At 37.6% G+C, this 24008-nt stretch overlaps 1 protein-coding gene across 5 annotated transcripts in view; it reads right to left on the reverse strand.

Moving 5' to 3' along the window:
• The window catches only part of FSTL5 (follistatin like 5), an 845021-nt gene that overhangs the window by 58059 nt on the left and 762954 nt on the right, over positions 1 to 24008 (reverse strand). For all 5 annotated transcript variants that reach the window (XM_051831719.3, XM_051831717.3, XM_051831718.3 and 2 more), the window contains 2 exons: positions 23141 to 23248; positions 18325 to 18449 (listed from right to left, as the gene is read on the reverse strand). In XM_051831719.3, coding sequence (XP_051687679.3) covers positions 18325 to 18449; positions 23141 to 23248 — 233 coding nt within the window. The remainder of the gene's footprint in view (positions 1 to 18324; positions 18450 to 23140; positions 23249 to 24008) is intronic.

Consider the following 24008-nt stretch of genomic DNA (forward strand, 5'->3'; position numbering starts at 1 on the left):
AATTTAAAAAATTGATTTTTATAAAGGTAATAAATTTCACACGTGCTAGCCAAATCAGGAAATAATTAGAGAGAGTATACAGTATTATTCAGATGTAATAATATATTTGAAACTTAACTTGTGGCCAGCGCCATGGTGCAGGTTAATTTTCTGCCTGCAGTGCATGCATGCCATATGGGCACCGGTTCTGGTCCTGGCTGCCCCTTTTCCATTCCGGTTCCATGCTGTGGCCCAGCAGTGCAGTGGAAGATGGCACAGGTGCTTGGGCCCCTGCACCCGCATGGGAGACCAGGAAGAAGCTCCTGGCTCCTGGCTCGGATAGGCACAGCTCCAGCCGTTGCAGCCATCTGGGGAGTGAACCAGAGGAAAGGAAGATCTCTCTCTCTCTGTCTTCCTCTCACTGTCTATGACTCTACCTCTAAAATAAATAAATTAATTAATTTTAAAAAAAGAAACTTAACTTGAGGATGGTGTTCTACAATAACTTACTTCTTTATATACAAATTATGAGTACTATATAAAAATATTTTGCTGGGGCTTGCGCTGTGGTGCAGTGGGTTAATGCCCTGGACTGAAGCGGGGGAATCCCATATGGGCGCCGGTTCAAGTCCCAGCAGCTCCTCTTCCAATTCAGCTCTCTGCTATGGCCTGGGAAAGCAGTAGAAGATGGCCCAAGTCCTTTGCCCCTGCACCCGTGTGGGAGACCTGGAAGAAGCTCCTGGCTCCTGGCTTCGGATTGACGCAGCTCTGGCAGTTGTGGCCAATTGGGGAGTGAACCATCAGATGTTAGACCCCCCCCCACCGCCACTCCTCTCTCTGTGTAATTATGACTTTCAAATAAATAAACTTTTTAAAATATATTTTGCTTTATGTTTTGTAGACACTTTAAATGAAAACATTAATGAATAATTTCAATTATTATGTTAAATATATATAATTGATTCTTATGAAAGCTACAATATTCATTTTAATAGCCTTTCTTTTGATTTTACTCATCTGTATATTTTTGTAGAAATATCTAAGTTGAAATTCTTAATATAACAAATTCATATTCTTATGTTATTACAAAATATACTCCTTTTTGTATCATATAATCTCTTCCACTTTACAAGTGCAATTAATAATTTATTAATTGCCTCCTGAAATTTGAGGTTTATAAAGAAAATCTTTACTAACTGCAAGTCTGAAAATGAGTGTCTATTTAATATATATTGTCAGTTAACTAAAATGTGGGATGAGTTACAAATACGAATGTACATCATTTATTAAATATTCAATTGATGTTTTACATGTAAATTTTTAAAGATTTATTCACTTATTGGAAATTCACAGTTACAGAGAGATTCCATTCTCTGATTTACTCCCCAGATGGCTGCAATGGCCAGGGCTGGGACAGTCTGATGCCTGGAGCCTGGAGCTTGATCCAGGTCTCCCACATGAGTGTAGGGGCCCAAGTGCTTTGGCTATCTTCCACTGCTTTCCCATGCACACTACTAGGGAGCATGCAAGAAGTGGAGCAGCTGAAACTCGAACTGCAGTACACATAGGAGACTGGTGCTGTCGACAGCAGCTTAACCCCCTATGCCACAGCGCCAACCCAGTGAATGGAAATACATAAAATATATCGTAAAATATAAAAATGCATTCTTATGTAAAAACAAATGACAGGCTGGCACCACGGCTCACTAGGCTAATCCTCCACCTGAGGCGCCAGCACCCTGGGTTTTAGTCCCAGTTGGGGCACCGGATTCTGTCCCGGCTGCTCCTCTTCCAGTCCAGCTCTCTGCTGTGGCTCGGGAGTGCAGTGGAGGATGGCCCAGGTGCTTGGGCCCTGCACCCGCATGGGAGACCTGGAGGAAGCACCTGGCTCCTGGCTTCGGATCGGCGCAGCTCCAGCCATTGTGGCCATTTGGGGAGTGAACCAACAGAAGGAAGACCTTTCTCCCTGTTACTCTCTCTCACTGTCTAACTCTGCCTGTCAAAAAAAATGACATAAAACTATAGGATGAGTTTAATCACTTTATTTTCAATAAATATCAGAAAAGCATCTCTGTACTACAAAGCAAAGTTCAAGTCATTTAAATTTTCCCTCAGTGAGTACAGGAGAAATTAAGCAACTCACATCTGGTCATTGGAAAAAATATTCTACAGTTTCACTAACCTTTTCAAAGTCACTTTTTAGTCATTATCTAGTCAGTCCCTTCCTAACACTCAGCAAGGACCCAGAAATATTTGGAAGCAGAAGTCTCACCTATCCTTTGTCATCTTCCAGGAGGTTTCGTTAAGTGCTAATTCTGCAGCAAAGAAATGCAGGAAATCAATTTGGTCCAGTAACCAGAGCTCCACAGCTACAGAATATTTTGATTATATCAAATACAATGTGGGTCTCACCACTGCTATTCAATATAGTCCTAGAAGTGTTAGCCAGGGCCATCAAGCAAGAAAAAGAAATTAAAGAGATACAAATGGGAAAGGAGGAAGTTAATCTATCCCTATTTGCAGATGACATGATCCTATATATAGGGGACCCAATAAATTCCTATATGAGACTATTGGAACTCATAGAAGAGATTGGTAAAGTAGCAGGATACAAAGTCAACGCTCAGAAATCAACAGCCTTTGTATACACAGACAGTGCCAGGGCCAAGGAAGAACTTCTAAGATCAATCCCATTCACAATAGCCACAAAAACAATAAAGTACCTTGGAATAAATTTAACCAAGGATGTCAAAGACCTCTATGATGAAAATTACAAAACACTAAAGAAATAAATAGAAGACAATACAAAAAAAATGAAAAAAAAAAACCCTGCCATGCTCATGGATTGGAAGAATCAATATCATCAAAATGTCCATTCTCCCAAAATCAATTTACAAGTTCAATGCAATACCAATCAAAATACCAAAGTCATTCTTCAAAGACCTAGAAAAAACGATGCTGAAATTCATATGGAGACACAGGAGACCGAGAATAGCTAAAGCAATCCTTTACAATAAAAACAAGGCCGGAGGCATCACAATTCCAGACTTCAAGACATACTACAGGGCAGTTATAATCAAAACAGCCTGGTACTGGTACAAAAACAGATGAATAGACCAATGGAACATAATAGAAACACCGGAGATCAATCCAAACATCTATAACCAGCTCATATTCAACAAAGGACCTAAAACCAACCCCTGGAACAAGGACAGCCTCTTCAACAAATGGTGCTGGGAAAACTGGATGTCCACATGTCGAAGTATGAAGCAAAACCCCTACCTTACACCTTATACAAAAATCCACTCAACAGGGATCAAAGAACTAGAGACGCACCACAACACCATGAAACTGATTGAGAGCATAGGGGAAACCCTTCATGACATTGGAACAGGCAGGAATTCCTGGAAAAGACCCCAAAGGCACAGCTAATCGACCTGACACCATCAAATTATTAGAGAGCATTGGAAAAACCCTGCAAGATAAGGTACTAGCAATGACTTCTTGGAAAACACCCCAGAAGCACAGGCAGTCAAAGCCAAAATTAACATTTGGGATTGCATCAAATTGAGAAGTTTCGGTACTGCAAAAGAAACGGTCAAGAAAGTGAAGAGACAACTGACAGAATGGGAAAATATATTTGCAAACTATGCAACTGATAAAGGGTTGATAACCAGAATCTACAAAGAAATAAAGAAACTCCACAACATCAAAACAAACAACCCACTTAAGAGATGGGCCAAGGACCTCAATAGACATTTTACAAAAGAGGAAATCCAAATGGCCAACATACACATGAAAAAATGTTCAAGATCACTAGCAATCAGGGAAATGCAAATCAAAACCACAATGAGGTTTCACCTCACCCCAGTTAGAATGGCTCACATTCAGAAATCTACCAACAATAGATGCTGGAGAGGATGTGGGGAAAAGGGACACTAACCCACTGTTGGTGGGAATGCAAACTGGTTAAGCCACTATGGAAGTCAGTTTGGAGATTCCTCAGAAACCTGAAGATAACCCTACCATTCAACCCAGCCATCCCACTCCTTGGAATTTACCCAAAGGAAATGAAATTGGCAAACAAACGAGCTGTCTGCACATTAATGTTTATTGCAGCTCAATTCACAATAGCTAAGACCTGGAACCAACCCAAATGCCCATCAACAGTAGACTGGATAAAGAAATTATGGGACATGTACTCTATCGAATACTATACAGCAGTCAAAAACAACAAAACCCGGTCATTTGCTACAAGATGGAGGAATTTGGAAAACATCATGCTGAGTGAATTAAGCCAGTCCCAAAGGGACAAATATCATATGCTCTCCCTGATCGCTGACAACTAACTGAGCACCAAAAGGGAAACTTGTTGAAATGAAATGGACACTATGAGAAAAAGTGACTTGATCAGCTCTTGTCCTGATGGTTGATGTACAATGTAATACTTTATCCATTTTAGTATTTTTTTTGTTCCAGTACCATTGGTTGAACTCTGTAATTAACACACAATTATTCTTAGGTATTTAAATTTTAACTGAAAAGTGATCCCTGTTAGGAATTTGGAAAACATTATGCTGAGTGAAATAAGCCAATCCCAAAGGGACAAATACCATATGTTCTCCTTGATAGGTGACAACTAACTGAGCACCAAAAACAAAACCTGTTAAAGTGAAATGAACACTATGAGAAATGGAGACTTGATCAGCCCTCACCCTGACTGTTGATGAGCAACTTGATATGTTATCCCTCTTAGTATTTTTGTTTGTTTGTTCTGCTTAATACTTTTGGTTGAATACTGTAATCAATACACAATTCTTCTTAAGTGCTGAAACTTAACTGAAAAGTGATCACTGTTCAATATAAGAGTGGGAATAAGAGAGGGAAGAGATGTGCAATTCGGGACATGCTCAAGCTGACTTGCCTCAAACGGTAGAGTTAGAAACATACCAGGGGATTCAAATTCAATCCCATCAAGGTGGCATGTACCAATGCCATCTCACTAGTCCCAGTGATCAATTTCTGTTCACAATTGATCATAATGATAGGACTAAGAACCAAAGGGATCACATAAACAAGAATAGTGTCTGCAAATACTAGCTGATAGAATAAAAAAGGGAGAGAATGATCCAACATGGGAAGTGAGATACACATCAGACCCATAGAAGGCAGATGTCCTAAACAGCACTCTGGCCTCAGAATCAGCCCTTAAGGCATGCGGATTCGGCTGAAAAGCCCATGAGAGTATTTCAGGCATGGAAAGCCAAGACACTCTGGGGGAAAAAAAAAAAAAACCTAAATGAAAGATCTCTGCGAGTGAGATCCCAGTGCAAAGAACGGGTCATCAAAGAAGGAGGTACCTTTCTCTGAAGGGAGAAGAGAACCTCCACTTTGACCATGACCTTGTCTAAAAATTATCAGAGTCAGTGAACTCAGGGGGCTTCCATAGCCTTGGCAGCTCATGACAAGAGCCCAGGGTGATTACTGAGGCCATAAACAAGAGTGTCAATTTGTTAAGTCAACAACAGGAGTCACTGTGCACTTACTCCTCATGTAGGATCTTTGTCCTTAGTGTGCTGTACACTGAGATTTAATGCTATAACTAGTACTCAAGCAGTATTTTTCACTTTATGTTTCTGTGTGGGAGCAAACTGTTGAAATCTTTACTTAATGTATGCTAAACTGATCTTTTGTATATAAAGAGAAACGAAAATGAATCTTAATGTGAATGGAAGGGGAGAGGGAGTGGGAAAGGGGAGGGTTGCCAGTTGGAGGGACATTATCGGGGGAAGCCATTGTAATCCATAAGCTGTACTTTGGAAATTTATATTCATTAAATAAAAGTTAAAAAAAAAGAAATGAAAAAAATAAACAAATGGGATTACCTCAAATTGAAAAGTTTTTTTTACAGAAAAGGAAACAGTCAGGAAAGTGAAGAGGCAACCAACAGAATGCGAGGCATCATTCGCAAACTACACAACAGGTAAAGGATTAACAACTAGAATCTATAAAATGATCATGAAGCACCACAGAAACAAAAACTAACAACCCAATAAAAATATGGGCCAAGGATCTTAACAGACATTTTTCAAAAGAGGAAATTCAAATGGCCAACAGACACATGAAAAAATGTCAGGATCACTAGCCATCAGGGAAATGCAGATCAAAACCACAATGAAATACCACCTCACTCCTGTTAGATTGGCTTACATACAGAAATCAACCAACAACAGATGCTGGCGAGGATGCAGGGGAAAAGGGACACTAATCCACTGTTGGTGGGAATGCAAACTGGTAAAGCCGCTATGGAAGACAGTCTGGAGAGTCCTCAGAAACCTGAATGTAGCACTACCACAGGACCCAGCCATCCCACTCCTTGGAATTTACCCAAATGGAATTAAAGGGGAGAAAAATGTGCCATTTGCACCTCAATGTTTGTTGCAGCTCAATTCACAATAGCTAAGACATGGAATCAACCTAAATGTCCATCAACGGATGACTGGATAAAGAAACTATGGGATATGTACTCTATGGAACACTATACAGCAGTGAAAAACAATGAAATCCGGGCATTTACAACAAAATGGAAGAAGCTGGAAAACATCATGCTGAGTGAAATAAGCCAGTCCAAAAGGGACAAATATCGTAAGTTCTCCCTGATCGATGGCAACTAAACGAGCATCTAAAAGGAAACCCATTGAAGTGAAATGGACACTATGAGAGACAATGACATGATCAGCCCTTGTCTAGACTGTTGAGGAACAACTTACTATTTTATTCCTTTTAGTATTTTGTTGTTGTTATTGTTGCTCTGTTTGTTCTACTTAATACCACTGGTTGAACTCTGTAATCAATACACAATCATTCTTAGGCATTTAAAATTAATAGAAAAGTGATCTCTGTTAAATATAGGAGTGGGAATAAGAGAGGAAGGAGATATATAGGTCGGCTGATGCTCACTCGGACTTACCTCCAATGAGAGAGCTAGAAATGTGCCTGTGATTTCAACTGAATCTTCTCAAGGAGGCATGTGCCAATGCCAGCGCACTTGGTAAAGTGATATGTGTAAGTACAAAATCAATCAAAATGACGGGTAAGTGTTGAAGAGATTTCACAAATAAGACCAGTGTAGGCAAATAATGAAGGATACAAGTAAAAGGGAGAGAATGATCCTGCGGGGGAAGCAGGACACACAGCAGACTCATAGAATGGCAAACGCCCCAAACAGCACTCCAGCCTCAGAATCAACCTTTAGGACATTCGGATCTGGCTAAAAGGTCTATGAGAGTCTCAGAGGCATGGAAAGACATGACACGGTGGCAAAAAACAATCTAAATGAAAGATCCTGGTGAACAAGACCCCAGCAGAAGGATCAGGCCATCAAGGAGGGAGGTGCCTTTCTCTGAAGGGAGGAAGGAACCTCCACTGTGATATGGCTTTGACTTAACAAATTCAGAGTTGGTGAACTCAAGGGGCTTCCATAGCCTAGACAGCTCATGGCAAGAGCCTCGGGTGATTGCTGACGTCATAATTAAGAGTGCCAATTGTCAAATCACTGGGTACATGCTCCCCATGTAGGATCTCTGTCCTTAATGTGTTTTACTATGAAACTTAAAGACAACACTACTAGTTGAACAATACCCTATACCTTGGGCGGTTGTGTGAGTACAGCCTGTTGAAGTCCTTGCTTAGTACATACTAAGTTGATCTTCAGTATATGAAGGTAATTGAAAATGAAACTCACTGAAGGGCGGGATGGCAGAGGGAGTGGGAGAGGGGAGGGCCGCGGGAGGGAGGGAGGTTGTGGGGAGGAAGCCACAACAATACAAAAGTTGTACTTTGTAAATTCACATTAATTAAATAAAAAAAAGAGCATATGACCCAATTATGGAGTCATAGAAGGAGAGTTGCTAAGACAAACTTATGCAGATTCCACCCAGGCTCTGTTCAGAGTGGAAAGAGTCTGAAACCACAGAGTTAGGGTAGCACAGAATCACCAACAAGGCATTTCCATTGTAAAAATTAATCCATCACTCCATCCTCACCTGATTGCCATTAAACATTATCCTGGACCGGCCTGCCTTATTCATGATGGAAAACTCAATGCAAAGCAGACAGCTTGGACTAGGACAGTCAATCATTAGACGTTTGTTTAATGAATTTGCTCCAACTCTTTGCTCACAACCTCTTGATTATAATTTGGTTCCCTGCATAGTTCTGACTACAGGGAGATAATGATCTGGTGTTGTGGATTTTGGCATTCTGGTCCCCATACCAGCTATAAAACTCATTAAATATACAGTTTAACATTAAAAAAACAAATATAATGTGGTATTGGTGTTTCTGGTTTTCCCCAGCCTAGGGTTCACATGCTCACATGATTTCAGATTTCGATGAAGAACATTGTAAGTAAAACTAAGGGAGTGTATCTTCACTAATAAGTTCTCTCCACTAGAATAAACTAGGATGTCCTCTTTGTGGCCTTGGCTGATCACTCAATGGATGGGAGAGATTTCTGCTGAAGAACTGAGAGAGTGAAGAGTACCAAAATAAATATGAATTCCTTGAAATTCAAGTTCTTAAGATAATTCAACATCTTTTGAAGTGTTCAATCTCAGATGCTCTTAAACCTGATCTTTTAAGTTTCATAAAAATTGATTGCTTTTATAAATTACACTCAATTTAATAAAGTGGTTATACATCTACATTTAAGATACATGACTTGTTGTTCTGATATACGGATCTTGACCTACATTTGCATAGTGAAGTCACTGCACACTCAAGCAAACTAATATATCCAGTTTGGTATTTTTAGTCTTGATTTTCCTTACAGAGTAGGGGAAAGAAGCCTGGTAATTGTAGGCACAAAAACAATGTCAAAAAGTAAAAGGGGGAAAAATGAGAAGCTAGGTAGGGAAATAGAGACTTAGCAAAATTGTTGTTAATCACATAAAAGCCAATGTCCTGTGTAGATTATGAATACTATGGACAGAAACCTATATGGGGCATTTTAATACTGCAACTTGTTTTATTCTAATACTTGGAAGGAAATGAAATGAATAAGCTAAAACCACTGCAGTCAATGGTGGATGCTAACATATTCAGGCTGATTTGTCTGAAGGGAGAAGTACATTCTTATTACTGCTATTCAATACTGCCAAACAATATCTGTGTTATGGACACAGCATTGTTGCATGGTTAGAAACATGTTAGACACTGAGAAACCCAGTACTAAGAAAGACCGTTCTTCCCTCAGCACTCTGTAATTGGAGTTAGGCACTACTGTAGCACATTCCTCATTCTTTACTTCTGCTCCTATGATAAGTATGAATTACATGTCTTTCAGTTCTTTGGTGCAAAGAATATCAAATACTGACACCTGTCCAAGATACTTCAGACATTTAAAATATACATTATTCAAACAAGGATATATCAATCTGAGAGAGAAATAGATTAATGTGCTGTGGGGTCAGAGGAAAAACATATTAATTAAATACATATCATGTGCCAGACATGCCTGGCACGGAAATATCCACTGAGCACAAAGTCAGAAAACAGTATCAAATTAAAAAACCCGACTCAAGGAGTTCACTCAGCAAAACATATTTAAACACATGCCAAATTTCCTTAGAGGTGTATTACATGAAATTGGTAGAGAATAGACGGTATTATAACTCAGGTTTTCCAGATGTGGAATGAATCTGCATTATGTTAAAATAACTCATATGCTTAGCTCATTTTTAAAAAATGTCTGATAATTTTCTCTTACCATTCATGGTAGTAATAGGAATAATTACTCTGAGATACAATAGAAAATGTGGATGTTCATTAAAATAGATTCTATAAGCTGCTAGCCTTGCTATCATTTGATTTTTATTCTAATTGAGTTATATTTTCTAAAGTACTAGACACCACCTAAAAATAACCTAGATATTTAAAAATATCCTCATCTGGTTTTCAACCTGATTTATATTATATACAAATATGATAAAAAGAATTGTACCTTATATTTGTTCATGTTATTTGGATATTTTTCTGATTATTATCGTCTCCAAATCCAGTTGTGATGTAGTCATTTAGAGCCTAGAGAATGGCCATGTTTTGGTGATGTGTCAATTATACACATGAACACAGAATTATATGTAGCACATACTGCACATAGCCAAGAAATGGACTCTCAACTCTCCTTTTCAAGCATTTAAACCATTTCTATTAAGCTTGGGAGTAGTATCACTAAGAGTCAGTATCATTCATGGAGAGATGGAAAGCAACAATACGTTTTATCAAAGTTATTTTCACATAATGACATAATGTACATGCTATCAGAGGAAAACAACACCAAATTACACATCAGTAAGGATATGAATGATAGATGATGCATTTTGCCCAAGGAAATTATATGAAAGTATATTTTTCTGAATAAATCAAGTTGATAATTGTATATTAAATATTGATTAGAAATACATGAGTAGCATAAATAAAGGCAAGTGTTATATATTTAATTATTGGTTACTAATAATTTATCAAGAACTTGAAAATAACAAATCAATGTTCATCGGTTATAAGATCCAACACCAATAATCTAAAAATTATGACCTTGTTGTAAATACTTTCAAATATTGTGTAGTTTTAATAACTACTACTTATTTTCCATATAATATAATAATTACAATAGTATGTTATGAATTTTTATAGCTACTTATGAGCATATATGCACATTGTGAAAATAATTAATAGACATAAACATTGAACTATCTAAAAACACATTGAATATTTTGTTCCATCTTTGGCCGTGAGTAAAAATTCCGATTTATTAATTATACATTTTACTTTTGAAAAGTTGAATTTTGTACACTTTAAAGATTTTTACAACTTCATATTTTAGATGATATTATTTTATGTGAAATGGAAGGAAATCAAACATAGAAAAACCAAATAATGGCACTTAAAACATACTAGAGCAGATCCCACACATCAGAATTCATTCGGGAAAAAAAGATAAAATATTTCTTTGGTTCAGATTCATTTTAAACATTGCCAAATAAATATTTTTAAATTGTTTTGACAGATTACCAATATACATGTTAACAAATGATGGTACACTGAAATTCTCCTCATTTTTAAATTTAGTTTAAGGAATACAACTTCATGCATGTAATATATACAAATTTGGGAAATCGTTGATTCCTCACTCCCTCCCTCCTACATATATTCCCACCTGTCTTCCTCTTCCTGTCCCAATTTTATTTTTTTTTTTACAGAGATCAATTTTCAGTTGATTTTATACTCATATGATTAACCCTACACTATGTATGTAGACAGTTCAATGAATAGTAAGAAGAAAAAGAAACAGAGAACAAAAACAAACAAAAAACATTGTTCCTCAACAGTCAAGGCAAGGGCTGTTCAAAATCATGGTATCTCAAGGTGTCAGTTTCATTCCCATAAATTACCTTTTAAGTACTTCATTAGTTACAACAGATAATAGATACCATTTAGTATTTGTCCTTTTGTGACTGGCTTATTTCATGAAGTACCATGGTTTCCAGTTGCATCCATTTAATTGAAAATGACAGCATTTATTTTACCACTGTGTAGTATTCCATAGTGTATATATATCATAATTTCTTTATCCAGTCTTCAATTGATGGACATCTAGGTCGATTCCATATTTTAGCCTTTGTAAATAAAGCTGAAATGAATATAGGGGTACAGATCACACTTTCATATACTGATTTCATTTCCTTTGGATAAATTCCCAGGAGTGGGATGGCTGGGTTATATGATATCTATATTTAGATTTCTGAGATATCTCCATACTGTCTTCCATAGTGGCTGTACTGGCTTACATTCCCACCAACAGTGGATTAGGGTACATTCTCCCCACATCCTTGGTAGCATTTGCTGTTTGCTGATTTCTGTATGACAGCCATCCTAACGAGAGTGAGGTGAAACCTCACTGTGGTTTTAATTTGCATTTCCCTGAAGGCTAGTGATTCTGAGCACTTTTTCATGTGTCTATTGGCCATTTGAATTTCCTCTCTTGAAAAATGTCTGTTCAGGTCCTTTTTACATTTCTTGACTAGGATGTTTATTTTATAGTTGTTGAGTTTCTTGAGCTCTTTATAAAATCTGGAGGTTAATCCTTTATCAGTTGCATAGTTTCCAAATATTTTCTCTCATTCTGTTGGTTGCCTCTTAACTTCGCTGAGTGTTTCTTTTGCAGTGCAGAAGCTTCTCAGTTTGATGTTATCCTGCTTGTTAATTTTGGCTTTGAGTACCTGTGCTTCTGGGGTCTTTTCCAAGAAGTCTTTCCCTGTGTCAATGTCTTGTAGGGTTTCCCCAATGTTCTCTAGTAATTTGACGGTATCACATTGTAGATTTAGGTCTCTAATCCATTTTTAGTGGATTTTTATGTAAGGCATAAGGTAGGGGTCTTGTTTCATATTTTTCCATTTGGAGATCTAGTTTTCCCAACACTGTTTGTTGAAGAAACTATCTTGGCTCCAAGGGTCGATTTTTGCTCCTTTGTCAAAGCTAAGACAGTTGTAGAAAAGTGGATTAATTTCTAGAGTTTCTATTCTGATCCATTGGTCTACACAATTTTTTTTTTGTGCCAGTACCAGGCTGTTTAAATTATTACTGCCTTGAGGTTCAGTATTGTGATACCTCCAACTTACATTTTTATTGTTTAATATTGCTTTAGCTATTTAGGGTCTTTTTTGTTTCTATATGAATTTTAGCATTGATAATTCAAGATCTGAAATTGGGATTGCATTGAATCTATAATGGACATTTTGATGATGTTGATTCTTCCAATCCATGAACATGGAAGCGTTTTGAACTTTTTAATGACTTCTTCTATTTATTTTCTGGTGTTTTATAATTTTCAGATAGAGATCCTTGACTTCCTTGGTCAAATTTATTCCAAGGAATTTAATTTTTTGTAGCTATTGTGAATGGGATTGATCTTAGAAGTTCATTCTCAGCTAAGACATTGTCTGTGTATACAAAGGCTATTGATTTTTGTGTGTTGATTTTGTATCCTGCTACTTTACCAAGCTCTTTTATGAGGTCTAATAGTCTCCTCATGGAGTCTTTTGAGTTTCCTATGTATAGAATCATGTCCTCAGCAAAAAAGGATAGTTTGGCTTCTTCCTTCTGTATTTGTAACCCTTTCATTACTTTTTTGCCTGATGGCTCTGGCTAAAATTTCCATGACTATATTAAATAGCAATGGTGAGAATGGGCATCCTAGTCTAATTCTGTATTTTAAAGGTATTGCCTTCAATTTTTCCCCCATTCAGTAAGATGATGGCTATAGGTTGGTTGTAAATAGATTTGATTATGTTGAGGAATGTTCCTTCTATATCCAATTTGCTTAAAGTTTTTATCATAAAAGGGTGTTGATTTTTGTCAAATGCTTTCTTTGCATCTATTGAGATAATAATATGATTTTTGGTCTTCAGTTTGTTAATGTGGTTTATCATGTTTATTGATTTTTGGATGTTGAAACATTCCTGCATACCAGGGATAAATCACACTTGGTCTGGGTGAATGATATTTCTGATGTGTCATTGGATTAGATTGGTTAGTATTTTGTAGAGGATTTCTACATCTATGTTCATCAGGGATATTGTCTGTAGTTCTCTTTCTCTGTCAGATCTCTTTCTGGCTTAGAAATTAAGGTGATGCAGGCTTCATAGAAGGAGTTTGGAAGGATTCCCTCCATTTCAATAGTTTTGAATAGCTCGAGAATAATTTGAATTAGTTCTTCTTTACATGTCTGGTAGAATTCAGTAGGGAATACACTGGGACCTGGGCTTTTCTTTGTTGGAAGGGTATTTATTACTGATTGAATCTCCATTTTGGTTGTTGGTCTATTTATCTCTTCTGTGACTTCATTATTGAATTTATGTAGGTTATATGTGTCCAAGAATCTATCAGTTTCTTCTAGGTTTCCTAATTTGTTGGCATACAGCTCTTTGTAGTGATTCCTGATGATTCTTCTTACTTTTGTGGTATCTGTTACATTTCCTTTTTCATCTCGGATTTTATTGATTTGGGTCTTTGCCCTCTTTTTTAGTGAGTCCAGTGGTGTGTCAATTTTGTTTATTTTTTTCAAAAAACAGCTCTTCATTTCAGTGACCTTTTGTGTTTTTTTTGTTTCAATTTTGTTTATTTCTGCCTTAATTTTAGTTATTACTTTCTTCCTACTGATTTGTGGTTTGGTTTGTTGTTATATTTCTTGGTCTTTGAGATGCATTCACAGCTCATTTACTTGGAGACTTTGCAATTTATTGATGTAGGCACTAATTGCTATAAAATTCTCTCTTAACTCAGCTTTTGCTGTATCCCATAAGTTTTGATATGATGTATTGTTATCTTCACTCATTTCCAGAATTTTTTGATTTCTGTTTTGATTTTTTTCAATAACCCACTGTTCATTTAGGTGCATGTCATTCAGTCTCCATGTGTTTTCATATGTTCTTCAGATTCTGGAGTTGTTGGTTTCAAACTTCAATCCATCATGATCAGAGAAGTTGCAGGCTATTATTACTATTTTTTTTTTAATTTGCTGAGACTTGCTTTATGGCCAGCGTGTAGTCTATTCTAGAGAACATTCTAGGCATTGCTGAGAAGAATGTGTATTCTACAACTGTGGGGTGAAAAGTTCCTTAGATATCAGTTAGGTCCATTTGGTCTATAGTGTTAATTAGCTCTGTTGTTTCTTCACTAACTGCCAGAGCTGTGCCGATCTGAAGCCAGGAGCCAGAAGTTTCTTCCCGGTCTCCCATGCGGGTTCAGGGGCGCAAGCACTTGGGGTATCTTCTACTGCTTTCCCAGGCCACAGTAGAGAGCCAGATTGGAAGAGGAGCAGCTGGGACTAGAACTGGCACCATATGGGATGCCAGTGCTGCAGGCAGAGGATTAACCTACTGCACTAAAGTGCCCACGCCAGATCTGTTAACATTTCTTTTAAATAGGCTGGCACCCTGTAATTGGGTGCATATATATGTATAATAGTTATGTCTTCTTGTTGTATGAATCCCCTAGTCATTACATATTGTCCTCTGTCTCTTTTAAACAGTATTTTTTTGTTAATGTCCATTTTGTCTAATATTAGGTGGCTATATCTGTGCTTTCTTTCTTTCAGCTAGCATGGAATATTTTTTTCCATCCTTTCACTTTCAGTCTACATGTATCTTTGTTGATAAGGTATGTTTTTTGTAGGCAGCAAATATATAGGTCTTGTTTTTTAATCCATTCAGCCAGTCTGTATCTTTTAACTGGAGAGTTGAGGCCATTTACAATAAAGGTAACTATTGAAAAGTAACTATTTGTTCCTGCCATTTTTTTCATGAGTATTCCTGCCATTTACTTTGGATTTTTTTTGTACTTGTACTGTGGGATTTTCTGTCTTTGCATTCTTTCATGATGATGATTATTTCTTTCTCTGTGCAGCACATCCTTTAGCATTTTTTGCATGGCTGTATGAGTGGTGACAAATTCTTTCAATTTCCATTTGTTATGGAAGGTCTTTTTTTCATCTTCACTCATAAATGCCATATTTGCAGTGTATAGCATTCAAGGTTTTTTTTTCTCTTAAGATTTGGATTATATCTTGCCATTGTCTTCTATCTTACAGCATTTCTGATGAGAAGTCAGCTGTGAGTCTAATTGGAGATCCTCTGAAATCAATCTGGCATTTCTATCATGCACATTTTAGAATCTTTTCTTTATGCTTTACTGTGGAAAGTTTGACTACAATATGTCATAAAGCTATTTTCTGGTTATGTCTATTAGGAGTTCTATGTGTTTCCTGTATATGGACAACACTTTCTGTATATTGTATATTGTATATTGGGTCTTTTCATAGTATCCCACAGAGCTTCAACACTGTTTTTTTTTTTTTTTTAGTTTTCTAATTTCTTCTTTTTCTTTTTTTTCGGTCTGACTGTAGTATTTCCAGAGATTTGTCTTCTAGCCCAGATATTCTTTCTTCTGCCTCACTAACTCTGTTGTCCAGACTTTCCACTACATTTTTTATTTGATCTATTGAATTCTTCATTTCTAATATTTCATCTTGATTTCTCCTTAAAATTTTCATCCATATTGTATAGATTTTCTTTAGTTTATAAATTGTCTTCTGATTGCTTTTTAGAAATCTTATGATTAATTTTTTGAATTCTATTTATGTCACTTTTTCAATCTCTTCATTTTCACATTCTAATATTGAAATGCTGTTGTTTTCCTTTGGGGAGGTCATATGTCTTCCCTATTCTTGTTTGTTGAATTTCTGCATTTATTTCTAGGCATTTGTACACTGTTGTGTTTTTTTATTTTTATTTTTTCCTCTGATGGCATTTATCTTTGACGTATGTCTCTGTGGCTTAGTGGTATGTCTACACTTTCAGCGAATACCAAGAGGTGCATGGTGGTTGGCTAGGGTTCTCTGGTCTGTGTTCCAGGATGGGGTAGCTATCCAGGGTAACACCCTAGTTGGGCATGCTAGCTCTCCTCTGGTTACTGGAAGGAGAATAGTCACTTCTGTTGGTGAGACCACTTCTTGTCTTCCAAGCTGAGGAATGTCCAGGTGTTAGTCCCCATTTTATTAAAGTCTCATCTGCACTGCCATATGAACCGCATATATGATCTGTGCAGTCTTTATTGTGAGCACGGTTCCCTCTGCTATGAAGGGCTCTAGGCAACCAGGGAGCTCTGAGAGTGTACAGCAGCACTCTGTGATTGCCTAGAACCCAGCTACACCCTGACTCCTCTCATAAAGTCTCAGTGTTTTCTCAGTCTCAGCACCCAGGGCTCTGGAGTCACAGAGTGCAAGTGTAGCCACTCACCCCCCTAGCCCGTCCTGTCCTTAGGAAGACAGGTGTTTGCAGAGCCATTGTCCGTGTGTGTTTCAGCCCATTGGGTCGAGTCTGGTCTTTCTAATCAGATTTAAATTCTGTGGGGAATGCGGGTTTTCTCTCTAAAAAGACCTCTGGGTCACAGGCGCACTCTACACCCAGCAGCCGCAGCCCAGTTGGCTTCACATTGTGCTGGGTGCATAGGAGAGTTCTGCAGGCAGACCTTCCCTTCCATGGGGATGGCTTCCTATCTCCATCTATTGCTGGTGGGTGTAGCTGGCAGTGTGGAGACCATCTCTGCCAATTGCTCCTGAACTGCTGTGGTTGCCCTGCTGACTGGGTGGAGGGCAACCCCATGAGTATGTGGGTACGCACACAAAAAGTGGGGCAGCGATCACCTGCCTACATCCAAAATTGGTGCCAGCCCTCCCACCACTGGCTGCAGGTTGCTGCTGTGCTGCCATAGTGGGTAGAAGGAGAGAGAGAGAGAGAGAGAGAGAGAGAGAGATGCACTGCTTCCCCTGCCAACCCCACATTGAAACAGTGCAGTTTACCAAGTTCTCCCTACAGCTGTATCAACAGCGACACAGGCCCATGCAGTCTGATCTCACCTGGTTTGCCCTGTCAGGTGCTTTTTCCCTTGGATCCAAGCTGCTGGGTTATTTGTTGTTTTCTGTTCTTTGCTCAACGTCTGCAACTTCCACATGGGTCCAGGTAGTCTCTACTACTCCTTCAGGACCTCCCCCTGTAGCCCTACCCTGCAGCCCTACTCTGAGAGTGTACCTTCTCCACTTTTTTTACATTAATTTCACTTAATCCAATTCAGACCACCCTGTCACTATTCCATCATCTTGAAACCTCGAAAATCTCATTTTAAGAAACTACTTCGATAAAGTTTTCAGATAGTATCACTAGAAGTTAACATTACATTTCTACTTCTTGTAAATACACAGAGAGATGGAAAACAGTAACATGTCTAATCAAACAAGCGCAGACTTCATTTCAACTAACCATATTTCCTAGTACAATTTTATATGTATTTCAGTATAAGCAAAAATGATACAAGAGTGTAATAAAATATATTAAAATTAAATGATGGTGTTTCTTTCATCATGCCAAGTTCAAATGAACATTCCCTCCATTTGAGAGGTAATACTCTTTCAAATTCCTTTTTCAAGAAATGCCAAGCATTTTCCAAGAAACTAGTAAATATCTTAATAACAACTGGAAAAATTATTAATCCATGAATTAATAAAAATGCAATTACAGCTTTATAGATTCATTTCTCTACAGGCATTAAAAATATGATGGAAATTAATCACTACTGTTGGTAAATTAAGGCTCATCAAGCAAATATGACAAAGCTGAATCATGTACAATGACACTTGTTTATCTTCTATAATTAATATTTTAATGATTTTACATGACTATTAAAATTATACCAAAATCATAAAAAGCTGATGATTTAACTTACACTTACCTCATATGTGTGATAATGAGTGTTGTGGTGGGAATGAAAAAATCATCAACTCTGTCGAACTGCTTTCCCACTGGCTGGGTGTGGATGGTGTGGTGAGGAATATTCCCACTGGCCTGGGTTATTACCTAAATATGACACAACCTAATTAGGGTTCAGTATTGCATTCATTTAATAGAATGAGTTTCACTTGTATTCAGAGATGAAAAAAGTCACTTCATGAGAGTTGTTTGCATGCACTCTATTGTCTCTCTTTAAAGTACTATAATATTAAGCAAACTGTAATACTGTAATTGCTTTGCTAATTTTCAGTATAGAAACTTCAGTTTCTATAAATAACTAAAAAGGAAAAATATTTGCCTTGAACAATTCCTGCTTAAAATAATAACAAATTGATATGCATATCAGCAAATTGCATATTATTATTCAAGTGATAATTTTGGCATTATTAAAGGATAATTTGGCCATCATGAGAAAAATAAAAGCAACCATATACATGATATAAAGGAAATCTTAGGAAACATTTCCCTCTGTAGGATAAAACTGGCAAAATGAATCTGGAAACTACAAAGTAAATCCAATGAATTATATTACTTTACAAAATTTTAGAGCATATAAAATCACACCTTAAAATTTTTCCTCCTTCACATTCAAAATGATTTCTTTAAGCAAGTTTTAATCAAAGGAGTTTCTTTTTTCAACACTAATTGGTTTCAAGCCTTTATAGTTCACTAAAGAAAAGATCACTCCATTGGAACTCTTTTATTCCTCAAACCCAATTCTATACAATATTCTATCAGCTCTTTCTTATGCCTCGTGTTTCTTTTCATTGTCCCTGTCACAGAACCATTGTTCAGTGTTAACCTTTTAAAAGTCTTTCTTTACTGCTTTCCATTTTTCCCCTTTTAAATACTTTGCCCATTTGGCTACAAAATTCACCTCCTGAACTTTTGACTGGCTTTCTATGTTGAATATTAATATGCCTCACAAACTAAGTATTTTCCTTTGGTCTTCAGGACAGAAGTAAATAACATTTTTACTATTAAGGATTATTTTCTCCAAAATGGCATTTTTTTTTCTTCATTCAAATTTATGTACTTTCATTGATTTCCACTGGGAATTTCCATGCTCATTGAAAATAAACTCTTATAATAGTCACTACAGAATAATTTACATTACAGTTAAAAAACAAAACAGAAAATGATCCTTAATGTCTTAAGTGCCCTAGAAAGTATAGATTTTGCTTCATTCATGTCTCTTTGCCAGTGGGCTCTGGTTGGATAATGCTGTTTATACTCGGTTCTCTTGAATTTGGGTAAGCAATGCTGCTGCTTTATTTGGAGCTTCAACCTTAACTAACCTTGCAGCTTCCACTTTCCTGCAGCCTGAACCGATCAGGTTGATAATACTTGTTCAAAGTAGCCACATGCTCAGTAGAGATGATACCCCGCTGTCCTTAATGAGCTGTACTATGAGAATTAGCGGTAAAACCTGTCTCCAAACTGTACTTTATACTTGTGTGTCTGTGTGGGTGCAAATAGTTGAAATCTCTATGTTGGTCTTCTGTATAGCAAGTCAATTAAAAACGAACCTTAATGGACAATGGGAGATGGAGTGGGAAGTGGGATGGGAGTGTGGGTGGGAAGGCGGGCAGGAATGGGAGGGGGGAGAAACACTATACCCCTAAAAGCCGTACATATGAAAATTTGTATTCATTAAATAAAAACCTTAAAAAAAGCAGCAGATACCCAGCTGAACAACACTAGCAGGTCACAGACAGGGGGATGAGGTCATAAAGACCCTCCAGCTCTTACCAGATCATTGGCGTCACATGATCACTCTTACATCACACTGGCAGAATTTCCCAAAAACCACGTCACAGAATTGTGAAGCATAAATGATTTTTTAGCTTTGTTTAATTCTAAAACATAAAGTTTTGCAGAGGCTGATTTGCAACAACCGATAACTGAAATTACATTTTATGTTTTAGATGGCTCAAATGACACTTATATCTAGAACATATAAATTATACCATCAATATTATATCTAAATATTTCATTTCAAATGATCTGCCATTTATGAATACACATCGTAATAATGAAAATACCTCAGAAACATTAACATTTTGTTAGTGGCAAATAATCGAAAATAAAAATATTCTATCCAAGCTACTTTACTGAAAAATGGCCAGAGGCTAATGATTTACTGTCTTGTAAGGAGATGCATATTCAAGACAGTAGTACTATAACAAGGCAATTTGAATGCTAGCAGAAAACATTTGTCTAGCACAAAACATTTCTTTCAATTCCATTCCTATTTCCTTTCCAACTAGTTACTCCAAAAATCTGTGGACTGTGCCAAAGTATCACGATTAAAATTGATATATTTTTTCTGCCCGTGATATTCTGAAATAAACAACTTTGAAGCAGTAGCAAAATTGTTGGGAGCAGCACGTGGCTGGTTCTCTCAGAGACCTAGGCTTTGGAGCCCACTGCACAGCAGGAATTCTGCTGCAGGCATGCTTGGCCTGACTGCAAAGGCTGAGCTATGTCAGTGGCAAGGGTCACTTGACAAGATGCTGAGACAGCTACGGGGATGCTGCGGGCCTGGGAAACAGCAAGTGCCAGGTTCGCCCCTGTTAACAGTTATTCTCCCTCATGACTCATCAACACTGGGGTTGTTCTCTCAATCCCGGTTCCAAGCAGACAAGTCCTTCCTGTAAACACCGAAACTCCCCACTGTTCCCTGTTTCACTGTGCTTAAACCCCTTCATCATAAATTCCTGTTTGCAGGAAACTGTACATTTTTTATGATCAACCAGTCATGCCACTGCTGATACTAAGTACTTGGAGTAACCAGATGTCTGGGTCTCTGCTTCTGTCTCCACTTTGGCAGTGGACAGAGTGTCCTGCAGTTTCCCCACATTTAAATCTTTAATCTGAGTCTGCTTCCTTAATCTCTGCAACACCGTTCCTCTTTCTGGTTAACCTAACACCCTGCCATGCTGGACACAGCACAAAATTACACAAATTCCCTCATTAAAAATTAGCCAGTTCCTGGGAATTTACCCAAAGGAAATGAAACCAACATGTGAAAGAGTTGTTATCATCCCCACGTTTATGGCAGCTCGATTCACAGAAGCTAAGATACCGGATCAACCCAGATGTCTATCAACTGAGGACTGGATAAAAATTGTGTTGCAATTACAGGATGGAATACAACTCAGCCATAAAAAGAATGAAATCCTGTCTTTTGCAACAAAACGGATGAAACTGGAGATAATTATGCTTAAAAGCACAAATATCATATGTTCCAAAAACACACATGTCGCTCCCCCTCTTCATGGAGGAACGACACTAAGTCCTGCCTAGGCTTCATATCCGAGTCACGGCACCATTATGTCGCTCCCCCTCTTCGTGGAGGAGCAACACAGGACCCTGCGCTGTTCTTTCGTCTGCTCGGCCCTCCCCGGGTTTGCTGCTGGTTCTTCCCGGGTTGGCTACTATCCCTTCCACCTCCGTGGAAGGGCAGTTCCCCCTGGCCGCATTCCCCACTTCCGCAGGGGAGCGGCAGACCGCCGGCCGGCTTTCTCGGGGGCTGCACGGGTTCCCTTAGATGTTCCCCATAGATGTTCCCGGTGCATGCCGTCTCTCTCCTCCTTTATAGTCCTCCTCCGCCAATCCTAACTCGGCTGCCCACACGCCGAGTACGCTGCTCTCCAATCAGGAGCAAGTCCTACAATTTATTAGTTGAACTGGAGGCAGCTGTGCGGAAGCTGTTTACTTCTCTCCCAGCGCCATATTGTGGGAGAGCAGATGCATAGAATAAGTCTTAATTCGAGTAACTTAGTCTAGTCCGGATTGCTCCCCACACACACATGTATGTTTCTTTCTGATGTGTGGTAGTTAATACGGAATACAAAAAAATCCCAATATGTAAGAATGAAAGACATCTTATGATTTGATTATTTGTTTATAGCCCTTGTCTATATTCCTGTGGAACTGTGATCTTTCCACTTTTTACTTGTTGAACATTAAGGTTAGTGATGTGTTAAGGCTGTAATTATTATAAAGTAAATTAAAAGTATATTTTGACAAAAATTAAAGAAAAAAAAACAAAGGAAAGGAGGAGGAAGATTGAGGAAGGAAGGGAAATATGGTAATATTAAAAATGTATCTATGAGATACATGACATCTCTTCTCCTTGTATTAGTAACTGTGATGGGTTGAATGTGTCCCCTAAAAGTCCATGCATTAGTCTCAATGCTGTGGTGTGAGGAGGGGAGGTTTCAAAGCTGCCTTCACGAGTGGATTAATGGATTCAGAGAGCATCTTTGTTACCACAGTGAGAGCTCTCTGACATGCTCCATCCATGTTGTTGTGTGATGCCTGCTACCTGCAAATACGCAGCATGGAGACCCTCACATAAGCTGCCTCCATGACCTTGGACTTCCCAGATTCCAGGACTGCCGGCCAAGGTAAACCTCTGTTCCCTATAAATCACCACCTCAGGCAGTCTATTACGGCAATAGCAAACTCACCAAGACAGATGAATTGTGACTTGTTTCCCCTAAAAGCATCAATGTTGTCATCATATGATATTCTTTTCGCCTAGACATACAGCCTTTAATAAATCTGACCTGTGATTTTTCCAATCAAAAAAGTACTTGAGTAACAACTTCTTTTTTGTCTCTTTCATTGGGAATAATGCTACTATCTTCATTTGGAAGAATGTCGTTGTTAAATGTTCATAAATATCAAGGAAGATATCAAAAGGCTTAAAACTTATTATTTTCTTGTGTATACTGAGATACACTTACCTGCAGTGTGGGTGATGCCTTATCCATGGAGCCCCAGCTGTGCACCCAGACCTGGTCGTGTGATTTGTCGTAGTGCAGTTTAACTGGGACAGGGTCTGTGCTCACTGCCTATAATAAGGAAAAAATAGGGAAAAATAAGTGTATTCATCTGGAATATTTGTTTAAAATTATTTCCCAAACTATGAAAGGTTTCAAGAATTTTTATGTTAGGTTCATTATTTATTTTTCCAACTATCTATGTTTCTAAACCTTTTTTGATTAATTTGGAAATAAGTTTACTTTAAAATTTATTCATTATTTCCAAAATTTTATTAGTTTTTATGGTCATTTGTTACTTATACAAATTGGATGTTAAGAAAAAGGTATTTAGAAACTGAAGACACAAAAGATTAAGATTTTTGTTTTATTCAAGTATTGAATTCAGGTGAGAAAAAATGCTTATCCTGTTAGTTTTCTACCACCCTCATACTGGTTTGGGACTTGATCATCTATAATGCTAAAGCACCAACAATATGATATATGATTGTTAACTCTAAAAACTGATTACCTAATTTAATTTCCTTAATGAGAAATCCAAAACCACATAAATATAAAGAGGCATTTTTTTTTGCACTATGCTTGGTATGGTAAATGTGTTTTTCTGCTAATATTTATAATATTTAGCATTTACTTAAAACAACTCCCAGAAAACAAATTGCTGCAAGGAAGTTATTTTACTTACCTTAATTTCAAGCTATTTATATTACAAGCTAACAGCTTTTAAAGGTAATTTCCTGTAGTAGTTACTCATATATGTTTTCTAATTTTATAACTTAAATTGTATTCAATAAAACAACGTTTATTCAATAATGAAAGCATTTCTTCTCAA

This window comes from Oryctolagus cuniculus, chromosome 8 (assembly GCF_051225735.1).
Source record: "Oryctolagus cuniculus isolate XC-2025 breed Fujian yellow rabbit chromosome 8, ASM5122573v1, whole genome shotgun sequence".
Taxonomy (NCBI): Eukaryota; Metazoa; Chordata; class Mammalia; order Lagomorpha; family Leporidae; genus Oryctolagus; species Oryctolagus cuniculus.